The sequence below is a fragment of the Euprymna scolopes genome, chromosome 4, assembly GCF_053919585.1.
Source record: "Euprymna scolopes isolate OS-2025 chromosome 4, ASM5391958v1, whole genome shotgun sequence".
Classification (NCBI taxonomy): Eukaryota; Metazoa; Mollusca; class Cephalopoda; order Sepiida; family Sepiolidae; genus Euprymna; species Euprymna scolopes.
The window spans coordinates 125,779,762-125,795,928 of NC_136485.1; the positions used below are offsets into that span (position 1 = coordinate 125,779,762).

General features: G+C 33.4%; 1 protein-coding gene across 3 annotated transcripts in view; it reads left to right on the top strand.

Annotated features, from left to right (window-relative positions):
• Window positions 1–16,167, top strand: part of LOC145269308 (nephrocystin-4-like) — a 380,704-nt gene that overhangs the window by 39,898 nt on the left and 324,639 nt on the right. For all 3 annotated transcript variants that reach the window (XM_080125012.1, XM_080125026.1, XM_080125018.1), the window contains exons 5-8: window positions 663–806; window positions 5,627–5,823; window positions 9,313–9,476; window positions 12,038–12,170. In XM_080125012.1, coding sequence (XP_079981138.1) covers window positions 663–806; window positions 5,627–5,823; window positions 9,313–9,476; window positions 12,038–12,170 — 638 coding nt within the window. The remainder of the gene's footprint in view (window positions 1–662; window positions 807–5,626; window positions 5,824–9,312; window positions 9,477–12,037; window positions 12,171–16,167) is intronic.

The following is a 16,167-nucleotide window of genomic DNA, read 5'->3' on the forward strand; positions in this document are numbered from 1 at the left end:
TTATCGCATGTGTGCAGATGGGCAAATTACAATGTTGTGTCTTTATGCATACTTCATACATGGGTGTTGAAAACGATGATTGCTATTTTTTGCTTTTTTTTTTGTACATCTGCTTTCAAGTAAGATTTTTACAAATATTAGAATAGTGACTGTAATATAGAGTAATTAGTGTTTGTGCATTATAATTATATCTAAAAAAAATAAATAAAAAATGCCTTATATAAATAAAAAAAACACTTATGTAATTATGTGTCATGTTGAAATTATTAAAAATTGGGAAAAATGATAGCGTAGAAGATCTGCTAAAACTATCTTTTTTTTTATTTTTACAAAAAGACAAACGTTATTATCATTGATCCACCATTTTCTAATTTGAAATAGTGAAAGTAAAGTGAAGGCAAGGGAGATAAGTCAGTTTATCATGTGGAATAGACTAAACTGCATTATTTAATAATTTTTTTTTTCTTAATTATTTTTCTATTCAATCATTTTTGTAATTTTTTTTTATAATTTCAACATGACACATATTTGCATAATAGTGTTTTTTTACCTAAAATGAATTTTCTTTTTTTTTTATCCAAGCATTATTAAATTATCCAAGCATTATTTAATATTCATATTTGTAAAATTTATTTAAAAAATATTAAATTGTTATTTTTCAGATTGTGAACATTTGAGGAAGATTCCTGGTTGCCTACTATCATTTACCATTTGTACTCACCGTGCTTTGTTCAAGATCATCCACTTATTACCAGAAAATGTTTTCTTTGGTCGTTCAGATGAAGTTCCTGGCCTTGTGTCTGGTGGTAAGCATTATACATTTTATCACTTGTTTTTTTTTTTTTTTTTAAATTCTTGAGATTGTATTAAGTGTTGTTAAATTAGCTGATCATGTTATGTTAAATATATATAACACAATTCAATTACACAATGGCTCAATGCAAATGTGCAGAAAACAGTGTTTCCAATAATTTTTTTATCGCAGAAAAATTGTCTTTTTCTAAATTACTTCAATTGTAATAAAATCCAAGTTAGTTCGTGGAATTTCAGTTTTCTTTTGTTTTTGCTGAGGGTGGAGCACCCTACCTAATGTCAGGTATTCATCTGCTATTTCGGGCACTCCCACCAGCTCTTTAACTGCAATTGTTTATATTTCTCTTACACTTGGTTCACCGGGTATATATTCCAGGTAGTTTTTGAAATTCTTTTTCATGAATCCCATTACTACTGGAATAATAGAGATTTTCCTAAGATTTAAGTTCCTTTTCATGTCATACACAACACCTTGATATTTTGTTATCTTTTTCCCCGCTCAGCTTTGTTTAAGCCAACATCATTAGGGACATTGGCTCGAACTAGAGTTACTTTTTTTTTTTATCCTTTTACCAAATATTAGTATGTTAGATTTAATAGCTTTGTTTTCTTGTTGCTTATCTGTAGGAATTGCATAGTTGTGGTTTGTGTATGACTTATTTCCAACTGTTTTTTCTGATATATGTTCCTGGGAATTGCTGCTACGTTGCTAACTTTTTATAGATCATCCAGTGGAAATATTTAGACACCCTGTTGTGTTGTATTGTTTAGTAACCCTCCACCAGCAGAAGTTTACAACTGAATAACAGGTGACTCACTCGCTACTTCTGTGTGGCAGAACCTGCACTTGTTGTCATTGCTGAGATCACTCATCATGTAAAAAGCATTGTTCATGAAGCCTTGGTCTTGGGCAACCATTCTGATCTTAGTGGAATGATCCTCATGTCAGCCACTTTTTTTTTTTTTTTTTTTTTTATAAAAATCGCTCGAGACAAGGCATGAAACCATTTGATGCCAGGAGCTAACAATAATGAAAAATGATTATTGCAAAGACAGGAGATACCTATTGACTTTATTCTTGAAAAGACCAAAGTTGTAGGTAGAAGGAAAACAGCAAGAAGAGAGTTCCACAACCTTGCCGTCTTTGGAAAGAAGCTACTGGAATAGGAAGCTGTATTACTGAAGTATTAAAACAGCGAATTACTGGAAACCTCTAGACCAGCGAGGCAAACAAGCTGGAACAAAGGAAGCAACGGATAAATTGGACAATTCTACAGGACCTTCCTTATCTGTGTATTCCTGGTTAGTTCATCTAGAAAATACTTAATGTTTTGGTACAAATATTTGTGAAGGGTCAAGGAGGATGGAAAAACTGAGGAAGAAGAGAATCATCTATACTTCGACTGGAAGTGTGTGGAAAGTACCAGAATTTTGTATAAACCTATTGTCAATCAAACTTCAGAAAAACTTGATGGTTCTTATCAATAAGAAATCAATGTCCAAACAGCTCTTGCAAAAAGGCAAAGTATGTTGCAATGGTTATTGGAAAGAAGCAGAGAGTGCTGGAAATTTGGGAAGATTTATTTTTTAGCCATATTTCTAGGAACACCACTTGTTACTGCCAGCGGGCAACCACTAATAATGGCTGATGTGAAATGTCTTGAGCAAATTATGATATATAAGTACTTTGTAAAAGTGGAGAACAGTAGATGAAAACAAGAAATTTATGGTGAAACAAAGGTTGCAGAATCTGCAGTAGCACCTCTACTCTCAGCCGGCATTTCTTGACTCATTAGCAGCTGAATTAAAGGGAAACTTTTAGATATAAATGAAGATATTTTTCAGCATCCCATTAATGGGATGGTGGCAGGTAATGGGTTAAATATAGCAACAAGAAGAAATCCAGTATGGGTGAACAGTATTGTTTAATATAATTCAATATTTTCAATTTGGTTTTTCTAAAGCTTTATTTAAAAAAATTGTCCAAATTAATTTTCATTTTCCTAATCTTGTTTATCAGACTGTATTATCCTTATGTTTAGATATTATGTAAATAAGTGAGAGAGAGAGAAGAGAGATATTAAAAAAATATAGAGTGATTATGAAAGCATAGAATTATCCTCATCAACCATTACACCCAGTGGTGTGTTGGGCAACAACAAATCCCCTCCACGTATCCTGAGCCAGTCTAGCCAGTGAACCTCAAGAATGCTGCATAGCTTTCCTCTTCCTTCAAGTTGCTCCCTGTCTGATCTTGGTTTTAGTGCTGTTAACGTCCTCTCTCATCCTGCTGTTAACGTCCTCTGCCACCAGCATTCATACGAGTTTCATTTGACTCAGAAGGCCCCCCTCCCCCTCATACACACACACTGAAGTAGAGGTTTTCTTTGTTGCCGTTTTACGAGAAAGGGTTGTTAGCCCTAGAATGATAGGAACCTTCTATCATGTCTGAAAGTAACACAATGTTCAACAAGCTCGATCTGAGATTCGCCACTCTACAGCGCATGCTTTCTACTGATCCAAGTTATAACCACAGGACCATTGCCAGCACCCTCAAAAGACATCGCTGGATTGCCACAAATAACAGGGACGTGCCTAGGGTAATGGAAACAAAGTTTCCGGCCATGGTTATGGTCTTTGGTGTGCTTTCAAATGAGGGCCACATCATGCCATCTCACATCTTCGAAGTTGGCTTGAAAGTTAACACCAAAGTGTACCTGGATGTGTTGAACAGTGTAATGATCCACAGATGTAATCAGGTGGCCGCTAGCAAACCCTGGGTGTGGTAACAGGACTCGGTGCCGACTCATGAGTCTAAAGAGACCCAGGCTTGGCTTCAGAAGGAGTGCTATGATTTTGTACTCTTCTCTTATTGACCCCACCCCTCCCCCGTCCCCTCATCTGAACCCGCTGGACTATTTCGTTCGGTCATATGCTGAGAACATCACCAACATAACCTCCTACAAAACAAAAGCCAGCCTGATCGCCGCCATCTGCCGAGTATTCGCTGAGCTCCTGCTGGCGCTTGCGGAAAAGGTATGCTCCCAGTTCTGGACCCATGTCAAGGCGGTGATTGAGGCTGAAAACGGCTACATTAAATAGATGTTGGCTCCAGTACATAATTTCAATAAAAGTTTTACAATAAAGCTGTAGCATTGTTATCTTTAGGACGACACTTATATTATAACTTTCTCTTCGCTTATTTTGTCTTTTAGTACTCACGTTGCATGAATAATGTTTCTGATAAAGGGGAAAGAATTGCTGTTTTCTGTGCTGGAATCTACCCATCTCATACTTATCACGGGCTGATTTTTTTAAAAATCTATTTTATATTCCTATCTTACATCATGTGGTTTCATGTCTTGTCTGGAGCGATTTCCATTTAGAAAAATAAAAATTAATAATTTATTTGGTGATTCGATGTGGCAATATTTTATTACAGAAAAATTTCTTTCAAAGTTTTTATCAGCATTTAATATGGGGAAAATCAGCCCCTAAAAAGAGACATTCTAAATTGGGATATTTAATGTGTGGGTGGATTGCTCTTGTTTCATCAGCCATGACCAAGTAGAAGTTCTACATTAATCTTGTTATTTTTTTTTTTTTCATACATATAAAAATTCTATTCATCTATATATATATTATTCCTTAATTGGAATTCATTTTTGAAATGAGTATTATATATTAATTTATTTTTATTTCGGACTATTATTCTCATCTTTATGAGTTGTTGTTTTTGATCTTTTATTGTTATTTATTGTTGGCCGAAACATTGTGAATAAACAAAACCAATAAAAGATCAAAAACAACAACTCATAAAGATGAGAATAATAGTCCGAAATAAAAATAAATTAATTTATTCTATTCATCTATTGAAGAATTTTTGAAAAGGAGATAAACTCTATCTACTTGTCTTCAATGGAGGCAGAGTTAGACAAAAGTTTTTTTGATATGAGGAAAATCAGCCCCTAAAAAGAGACATTCTAAATTGGGATAACAATTTAAATTGCCTCAGTCTAATTCATTGAACAAGGACAGAAAATATGAAGTGTAGTGTCAGAACAGGTACTACATTTTGCTCCCAGCCAAAGGGCTAAGAAGAACATTTCTGCTGATATTTGAATATAGTTTGTTGTATCCAAAGAAGATTTCATAAGGCAAGTCACATTTTGTTTATAACAACTTATAAAAATTTCATTTTTTTTCCATTTTGAAACTGGGAAATATATATATTCATAAGGAGAAGAAAGGTGTTTTTTAAGATAGTCAACAGACCGATTTTTTAAAATGTCATTTTAAGCAAAAACAATATTAAGTACTTGTCATGTCGAAAATAGTACAATATCCAAAAATTACAAAAATTCATTGATTAGAAAGTTATTTATAGGTAAAAGTAATTTTTACTGAAAATTGGATATAAAATTGCATTTATCGTAGCTGTTATAAAGTAGAAAATAAAGAGTTCACACACAGAACATAACTCGGAATGCAAAATTTAGATTACACCAACATTTGTAGGCTATAGCGATAGACATATTTTTTTACTGAAAATACAATAGCAGTTCTACTTGATGAAATTTTGTAAATTTTGGATATATTACTATTTTCGACATGACAGTTAAGTAAATACTGTTGTTTTTGCTTAAAACCACATTTAAAAAAAAATCAATCTGTTGAGTCTACCTTAACAAGCACCAGAAGAAAATGATAAATCTAAAAAAAAAAAAAAGGTGGAATTTTATATGCAGAAGTGAGAAGTGGGGGACATAATTGTATGAAAGAGTGAATTTGATGATTACATTTCTCTTGACAGGCGATGCATTTCGTAAGCCAAAGCTTACTCCGACAATTGCATGTCGGCTGAATAACATCTTGATCTCAATGCCGCCAAATCTGTCCAAGTTTGAAGATGAACTTTGTCAGTTGTTGATTGAAGATCATAACAACAGCAGCAAACAGACTGGCATGTTGACCAATCAAAATATCAATATTGTTGAACGACGGCTCAAGGTAAGATGAGTAGCAGATTCTTTTCTTTTTCAAAAACTGAATAGCAAACACGCTTATCAGTCTAAAACTTCAGATGATTCTACTCATAACTGTGGGTGATAAGGAAAAAAAACAATCAAATAGATTATAGTCAGCTAACATACTTTCCATTTCTGGCATAGTGCTACCAGAAGCAGTGACAAGGCAAATCAGTTTCTTCACATTTAGTTCTTCAGTATTTCGTTTGTGAAGCGATTTATTGAAATAAAATATAAGAAAAGGACATTATTGTAAAGTATACAATAAAAGTTAACAAAATTAAAAAGTAACACAATTAGTCTTTATTTGCACTGTTAATAACAAAAATTTTAAAGATAAGTTTTTATCTTATTTGAAATTTTATAAAAATATGTTTATGAAATTATAAAGATTTTTTTTTTATTTTTAAAAAGGTTTTTATTTTTATTTATAATAAATATATGTTTATGAAAGTATAAAAATAAAATTATTGAAATCAAAATAGAAAAATTTCAAACATCATAAAGAAAAAATGTATCCAATACAAAATATTCCCCAAATAGTTGGTTTTGATTTTTCACCGCCAAAGGAATTCTTGTAGATAACTATAAAAGTTTGCATTGTTAGTCGCTTTCATGGCCCTGAATTTAACTTGAGGCAATCCCAACAATACTCATCAACACATCTTTTGCCCTTTCTGCATTGAATGTTCATTTTGCTTTGATCAAGATATTTTCGACAGATTTTCTTGTTGGTGATTAAGCCACACTTTGCCAACCATCACATTGTACTAAATGTGTTTGAAGTTTCGTCTAATAGGTTTTTCATTACTATTTTAGTGATGCGCAGTTCTGTGGCTGGCATTACTTCATAAACTAAATTGTTCATTACTTTAAAGGATTTTAAAAAGTGTGCAAAAAGTGTTTTCAATAATTAAAAAAAAACAAAAAACTGATTTTAATAATTTTTAATTAAAATAAAACTTAAAAAACTTTTCAACAATCATTAAATAAAAACGGAAGATCGAAAAAACATAAAAAAAAGAATACATGCATAGTAAAGATATGAGAGAAAAAAAGCGAAAGAACAGAGTTATCTTTCTGAATTTTTGAGATGAGGATTGGTTATTCGTATTATTTGGATTCATTGGACTACTGTTCTCATCTTGAGTTTGATTTTCACAACGTTTCGGTTGATGTAACTTCTGACCTTCTTCAGGTGTATCTTGTTGAACTCTGGAATGTTTCTGTCGAACTCTGGAATTTGGATGGAATTTCGAACAGGACCCTTTATTTACTTCACGGGGGTAGCATGCTTTTGTTCCGTCCTAAGTAATTCACAATTGTATTTTTTGGTCACCCACACTGAGGATTGAACCTTTAACCTTCAGGAGAATATCACCTTTTACAATTAATTTTCCCAAGTACTCTAACCACTGCACCACGGTTCCCTGAGTTGTCTTGTCACCGCTTTTGGTAGTGCTATACCGGAAGTTAGGAAGTACATTAGCTGACTATAACCATCAGATGTCATAATTGCTTTATAAAATATACTGAATCTCTTTGAATTCTTCAGTGACAGCTTTCAATGTTGGCTTAAGAAAACAACTATGCTTATCTGATCCTGACTGGGTTAATTTTTTACCTGGAAAAGTTTCTATAATTCTGGATTTATGCTGCCATTTTTTTTTTTTTTTTTTTGTGGCAACTACATTTTTCCATTTCAAGAATGACTCTGCACTTAAGAATAAAAATTTGAAAGAATTTTATAGAATGTAAGAAATTGTTTTTGTAATTCTATTCAGCCTTTTAATTAAAAATAATAAAAGGTTGAAGAAAAAAAAATGTGGTTCTTGTTCAAAATTTTTATTAAAAAACAAAAATAAAGAAAGATCTGTATGTTGAACAAAATTAACATATTCCAAAAAATTATGTGAATTGTTCAAGTAGTTTTATTTTTAACTAAGAAAATCAAGTTTTATGAGTTAGAAAAGAATGACTGTCTTGTGTCGCCATCTTGAAAATAATCTCCAGAAAAAAGGGACCTAACTCAATCATTCAAACTTGCGAGATTTTTGTTGTAATGTCTATGAATTCTCATTAATGGCTTAAAAACGTTTTTCTTAATAAAAATAAAACTACTTGATCAGTTTATGCAATTTCTGTGGTAAATATGATGAGTGGCATTTCACAAGTAATACCTCCTATTTTTTATTTTACTTGAATGGATCAGATAGGATTGCAAATTGTATTATTATGGCAACTAAATTTATGCATTCATGACCTGAAAATTTCATCTCTGTTGTAGATATTGACAGTGTGATACTCTAAGAAAGTAAAGCAGAGATGTGTCATTAAATCCCTAGTAAAAATGCACTGAAATTAGTTGTGACTATCTAGAAAAATAAATTCTGGAGCACAAAAGGTTGCTGGTTTTAATGATATCACTCCTATTTTTGTAGCTCTTCAACTTTTGGAGTTAAAAAAAGTAGTTCTTTTTCTTATTTTTTTTTTTTAACTCCCTTGTATTTTCATTTTGTCATATACATCATACAAATTGTGTAGAAGTCTTAATTAATTCACAATTGTATTTTAAGTGTCACCTGCACTGAGAATTGAACCTTCAACCCCCAGAAGAGTAACTTATAACTGAATTTTACCAAGTACTTTATCCACTATGCCACGGGTTCTTGCGGAATGAGAGCATACTGACCTCCGTTTGAAATTTTATGCAGCAAGATTTCAGAGTTCTACAAGATACACCTGAAGAAGGTCGGAGGTTATCTATAACATAAATCTCACCTGTCTGTTTAAATGTATGTATGTATGTATGTATGCCTAAAACTTTCAACAGAGGCGACAGATTTTCACGGGATTTGTATCGTTTTGAAGCGAGACCTTTTGGATGACAAATATCGAAAAATTGACATTAATTCCTTCACCCTCAACTGGGCACTTTTCTACAAGGAGGGGTGCTTTTTTCGCCAATATTTTCGAAAGTCATCTCCTCTTTTTGATTGACTAGCCTTAATTTAAACCTCTGTCACTTCTGTATTTTTGATGGACGCAACGGCAAAGATGTCACATTTTTTTTTTTTTCTTTTCCTCCTTCGCAGTACAGGTTCGAGCCTGCCTGCCTACTACCACTTTTTTTTTGCTCGACACACACCTCCAAACACCCGGGCACTCAGGCTAGTATTAATTAAAACATGACAATAACACACAAGATGACAACAGAAACTCAAATAAGCCAAATAATTTTTTTTTGTAATGTTATTGGAAAGTATTTATTTAATAAAAACTCAAATGACCAACATAAGAATATAAAAGGGTTTAAATGGCTTGTATAAAAGAAACTGCTCTGCTATACTCTGACGGTATGCCCTAAGGCTAACATTGTCATCATTGATATGCTACTTGGAATAGTTCATTGTATAAGAAAAAAAGGGGTGTCCGTACTTTCTCTACAACACTTCTAATGGTCTTTTTTTAGATTTCAATCCATAATGGATGGGGTTACATTGGCAAGCAGTATACAGTACATCTTGATCTTGCTTATGCCAACTCTTCCAACTCCATGAGCAGGATACAGGCTAGTCCGAGTTCACGTCGCCGGTACACACATCGCAGAAGCCTGTCATCAGGAACTTCAAACAGGTGAATAGTTTCTCCATTGTCTATGATTATAATGTTTATTCAAGCTATTATTTACACAAAATCTGCTTGTGTATCTGTTGAAATCATTTTTTATTTTGGATAAATAAATATGTTTTAATTAGATGTGTGTGTCTATTTTGTTAAAATAACTGATTTCAGTATTTTACTTCTGTATATATAAGGCATAATCACTTTTGATACACTGATTCATGTTAAGTTAAGCAATGTTGAGCCTGGTCAGTACTAAATGGGTGATTATTTTGAAACATAGTGTGGACACGCAAATGCATGCAAAATGACGTCACAGGTAGGGAAAAATAAAGACTTTAAAAAAGACGGGGATAACGTTTGAGATCATCTTAGGAGCATGAACGACGTTTGAGAGCATGATTATGTGAGAGACGTCACAGTGGTAACAAGAGAATGAGATAAATGCTGTACAACAAAAGAGCGAGTTGAAGTTTTTTTCTATTCTTTGTCTACTTTGCGACTGAGGCTACAACGTGTTGCTTCCTGGACTTTTTGTCAAGAAATTCACTAATCCTGTGGGATATAACCGTCAGCACATCTGCGGTAGATCTTGCAGAGCGGAAACCATATTGTGTGTCACTAAGAAGGTTATTCCTGCTGAGGTGGTTGACTATTTCTCTATTTAATATGGATTCCAGCAACTTACTCATAACACACAGGAGACTTATTGGTCTGTACTGAGAGGGAGATGACTTATCACCTGAATTCTTAAATACAGGGCAAACTGATGAGGTCTTCCAGGGAGTCGGAAAGCACTTCTCCTTAAGGCAGCGCTTAAACAAATGTAATCCGGACTACATTTACAATATCAGGTGCCATATGCAGGAGGATGGTAATGACACCTCATCTATAAAAACTTATCATTCTCAAAGCGATTGCGGATTTTCAACTGTAAAACACAGGTTGTCCTCTGTCTATGTTTCTGCCACAACTGATAATAACCGTTGTGATCAGTTGAATAACAAACAAATGATCAACAGACGAAGTATAACCTTTAACAGATTTAACAACTTACAGATTAAGTGGTTATGTAAGAGTTACTTAGTGTTATGATTAAAGTCTGTGATGCAAGGCACTTTTGTTTATATCTTCCAAACTGTAACGGCTGCTGTTGTTTATTGCAAGGGTAGATAACTCTTCTGTAGTGCAAGGGAAATAACTAAGTCTTATCTTGATTTTAGGTTGTACCTAATATCATGGTTTCTCAATGTGGGGATATGAAGATTTAGTGCATAATGTGCATAATAATATGAAATGCTGTATATGTAGGAAAGTGTGCTATGAAAATTGCATTATTAAATTTAACAAATTCACTGTCTGCTTGAATATAGTGTAATTTGGGACCAGTTGACCGACTGAACTACTGAGGACTGGAGAATGAGCTTTTATAATAGAAAAGTCTGACTCTTGTACAAGGGAAAAATGATGTTAAATAAACAGAAGCTACATATTAATATGCAGACGGTACAGTGAAGGTTAATGGCTGTCTCAGACTCTCTTGTAAAGATTTAATATAAAATGGGTTTTGATTTTGAAGAATAGATTTTCAATTATTACAAGAATCTGATGAATAGCAGTCCCGTATTTGCCAAGGAAAATCCTCTACAAAATTTGGATCGATTTAAGAAGCATCATGAGGTTCGTTTGAAGATTAACAAGTGACAAATGTTTAATGATTTGGTTTGTCTCATCATAAACATTTATTTCTTTTTTTTAAATTTAATTTTCCTCTACAGTAGTATGGATGATGCCCTCAACCAGCACATTAATAAAAAGACAAAAAAAAAAGAAAAAACATTTTCCTTTACAAAACAACCAAACCAAACACCATGATTAAATATTTGAAGATATAAAGAACTTGAAGTATAAAATCTTTTTCCAAAATTACTGGATTCGTCATTAAATAACTTGAAGAAGGTTGATATGCTGTAAAAGAAAACAACCAAACATCCACCATCTAAAATATTCAATGTACAAACAAGCAAGTAAGATTATTTAATATCCATATTTTTTTTTTTTTTTTTTACATGGGGGTCACCACTTATCAAGGCCCGGAAGCCACTCGTGGATAATGGTTATTGCGTGTACAGTAATCAATGGGTTAGTGTCGTAGTAATCATTAGTATTGGAAATTTGATAAAGTGTCTCACTTAAGGGGGCGGTTCATCAGGAATTTGTTTATGTTGGACTTGAAGACATCCAAGTTGTAGTCAGGTGGGAAACAGGCAAACGGAAGAGAGTTCCACAGGCGTGTAGTTTTAAGAAAGAAGCTTTGTTCATGGAATCTGTTTTGATTTAGGCACAGATAAAGAGTTTATATTTTATAAATTTATATTTTATAAGTTTATATTTTTTAAATAGTTTATATTTTATAAGTGAAGCACTTCTAAAATTGAATGTTACATTATATAATTTCAAACAATTTTATATTGCTTATATAATGAAGATAAAATGAATGTGATGAAAATCAAATTTCACTATTTAAAATTTATTTTATTTTTTTAAAATGTTTTTATTTTTGATATTTCCAGTTTCAGTTCTGCCTCTGGTTTGGTCATGAATTCTCCTTGTCTTCTAGAGAATCTGATAGATTCTCCTCAATGCTCTGTGGTCTTCTCTTTGGAATATGTTGTGACTGAACCACTTATGGAAGAACACATGAAGGTCAGATAGTTTTCTTTTTTTATTCTTGCTCAATATCCTTACTACGCCACCTCTCCACACCCGGGCAATGCAGAGTACCCCTGCTAGTAGATAGATAAATAGAAAAGTAGATTCTGTCCAGGATTGATTCATAGATATATAATAGCTGGTTTTCCAAAGTTAACGACTTGAAATATGTGAATAATTAATTTAAAACAATAAACATTTGGTTAAACTGGAAAACTTAATGGCCAGCAAGTGCGTGCAGGACAATTTTTCCCATATTATTTTTTAATGGAATTTTAGAACTTTAAATTGTTTTTGCAATTTTGAATTTTTGAGATGAGGAATGGTTGTTCATATTATTTGGTTGAATCGGACTATTGTTCTCATCTCGAGTATTGCACAACATTTTGGTTGATGTAACCTCTTCAGATGTGTATGTGACCATGTTTAATATTGGGAAAGTAAATTTTAGTGTTTTCTGCAGTTTATGGGCCATACAATATTTTAGATAGGATTTTCAAGTTAGATTCAATTTTTACAGTAGCTTTTCTTGACCATCAGAATTCCCTCTTCTCTGCATATCACCCTATATACATATGCGCGCAACCCTCACTGGCCAGGTTTCATTTGCATACATCCTCACACTGTTACATTCTGTTACTTTGATTTTACAATTCTGAATTTTTGAGATGAGGAATGGTTTGGATTAATCGGATTATCATTCTCATCTTGAATATTATTTGCACAACGTTTCAGTCAATGAACCTTCCGACCTTCTTCAGATGTATATGTCGTCATGTCTGATATTGGAAAAGGGTTAGCTACATATTTCTGAGGTTTTCTATTTAGGTTATATGATGATTAGGGTTAGGACAACAGAAATTCTTTTCATTGGTTATACTATCGAGTAAATATCTAACACAGTTAGACACAATTAATCAACTGAGAGACATATCACTCTACATAAAAACATATAAGATATCAATGGATATATATATCTGAGAATCAAAACAAGGAAAAGAATATGCTGTTGTCATAGCCCTAATGATGATACATAATGGATGATCTTATGTTGGGCAGCAGTTACATCTGCTAGTGTTAATCCTGACAAGAATTGAACTAAGTGCAGATTGACGTGACACGAATTTTGGGAAATAAATCAGTTCTCATGAAAAATAACAGGAAGAGACAATCTGAAGGTTAGATATGAGGTAATGGGTCAAAGAGTTAAAAAAAAAAATAAATAAAGCAGATGTAAGTGGACATGCTGCATGACATCACAAATATCAGGGTTGACAGAGAAACAGGTTTATTACTATGAAAGGAACGTGGAACAGATTACTAATAATGGTGTAATAACTGAAAGCAAAACTTGCATGTTCTTGCATGCCACAGACGATCAACGGATGCTGATGCTGACTCCTGGATTTTCACCAGAGCTTGTTAACCAGGTAGATTTGACTTTGCCACATTGCCAATGACTTTTCCACAGTAAGGATGTGTTCAAATTTTTAATGGGGTGCTGCTACTATTGAATTGATCAATTGTAGACAACGTAGCATTTTAATCTAACAATTGGTATATTTTTAACCTATTAGCTCTATATATCTATAAAAGTGAAAGTGTCTGTGTCTGTCTGTCTGTGTACATTTCCCTACACAATATCTCTTTCAATTTTCAGTCTACAGACTCGAAATTTAATATACAGGGTACTGAGATTTGGGGAAATCTTTGTAATCGGTTTTCGGACAGAAATTTAGCTGTTAAGGGGTCAAAGTTCGATGATTTGACCTTTGAAAACTCTACCAAACTCCTCCGCCAATTTAAGATCTAAACACTTGAGATTTTAGATATAGGTTCCTTGGACATGGATCTAACTTAATAACTTGATTTGAGCCTAAAACAAATGTTAAGGGATCATAATAGGGGTCAAATTAAAAAAAATTGACTGCTTTTTTTTTCTTTGCTCAACATACACCTCCAAACACCCGGGCAATGCCGGGCTGAAATGCTAGTATTAGATAATTTTTTTTGTTTCATGGAAATTGCTCCAGACAAGATGTAAAGCCACTTGATGTAAGAAGCTAATAAGAACAATAGATGATTATTGCAAAGACAGGAGATGCCTGTTTGCTTTTGTCTTGTAAAGACGAAGGCTATTAGTAGGAGGAAAATAGTCCAAAGGAAAAGTGTTTGACAAGCCTACAGTTCTTGGAAAGAAACTACTAGAATAATTGTATATTGAATTCAGCTTTAGTTAAAGAAAATTAGCAATAGTTTTATGAAGTAGAAATTTAATTCAATTATTAATTTAATATTTCTGAATTTTTGAGATGAGGATTGATAATATATTATTTGGATTATTCAGACTAATGTTCTCATCTTGAGTGTTAAGATTAGAACAATGGTCCGAACAATCCAAAATAATACATAATATCAACTGTCATCACAAAAAGTTCATAAACATTATAGCCAATGAGTATGAATCCAAATTAATGTGAAAATGCAAATTATTTAACGCCCTTTCCATTTTCTAAACACATGACACATTTTGAATTCTAATGACCATGATTCGTTGAAAAATAAAACAAAAACATTCTTTCCATCATTCACCATCATCAGGATACATCTGAAGGTCGAAGGTTACATCGGCCAAAATGTTGAGAGAATAATACCGAAAATAAGAACAGTAGTCCAAACAATCCAAACTGGTGCTACCAGATCAGGCTGTCTAGTGGTTTCCTGAGACAAAATGCATCTACATTAAACTTCTGTTTTTGTTTTCTATTCTCTTTTGTAAAACTTAATTATGTTCTGCAAAAACAAAAACAACAGCCCCTTTCCCCTTCCCCTTCCTTTTTTTTTTTTCTTTCCTTCCCTACTTCTCAACCCCGTCGATGGGGCATTAGAATACACCGACTGTCCCCCTGCAGAGAGTAAAAGCCTCTCAAAGAAGCCACCTGTTGGTCGTGGGTGGTGACCCGTAATGACTCGGAAAAGGATCCTGGTGGCTGAGCAACTGATATCTAGGGAAATTAAAGATATCAGTTGCAACACTCCACTTTGGTCTCGTACAAGGCTAGACGGGCGGTCAGAGGGGCCCAATCCGATCAATTGGCTAGTTATGTCAAGCCCTAACATATCTTCTACTTTTCTATCAATTTCCTCTAAAAACTTAACAAATACAGTTCTACCCTATACCACTATAAACTATATACATATTTTCCCCTCTTTTCCATGTGTTAGAAGGCGGTGGCTAGGGTCAAATGTGCCAAATGATTAAAGTCATGACATGGCTGTATAGTGCTGGAAGTTACCACAAATGACTTGGATTGTGTAACTAAAGGATTATGGGTGCTCATGGCTCCCATTTGGGACATGTATATTGTTTATATAGCCCTGGCATGACAAGGCGAATGGGTTTCCCCTTAACATGCCCCAATATTGGACTCAGAGGTGAGTGGGGAGCATAAACAATGAATTAAAATATATATATATGGCCAGGCATAAAAACTCCAAGCGCTAACACGTCGACTCCGATAGTTCAGATAATGAACTACACCAAACATCCTCAAAATTTATTGTATTGGAATCCACCAAAGAAACCAAAATAACTGACTTATCACCGTTTATTATACATAAAATTATATCGGCATATATTTCCCCCAAAAATGTAAAAACTTTAAAAATAAAACCCTACTGGTGGAAGTGGAAAGAGAAAAACATGCCACTTTTCTCCTAGGAATTAAAACTTTCCACAACATAAATATCAAAACTTATCCACACAAGAATTTGAATACATCCAAAGGTGTAGTAAAATCGAAAGATCTCTCAATGTGCATTACTGAAGAGATAACAAAAGAACTTAAAAACCAAGGAGTAATAAACGTTAAAAGAATTACAATAAAAAAAGAGAATCAGAATATACATACGAACACTTACATTATGCAGTTTGATAGACCCACTATTCCAAAAGAAATCAAAATTGGGTTCAACGTTGTAATTTGCCTTC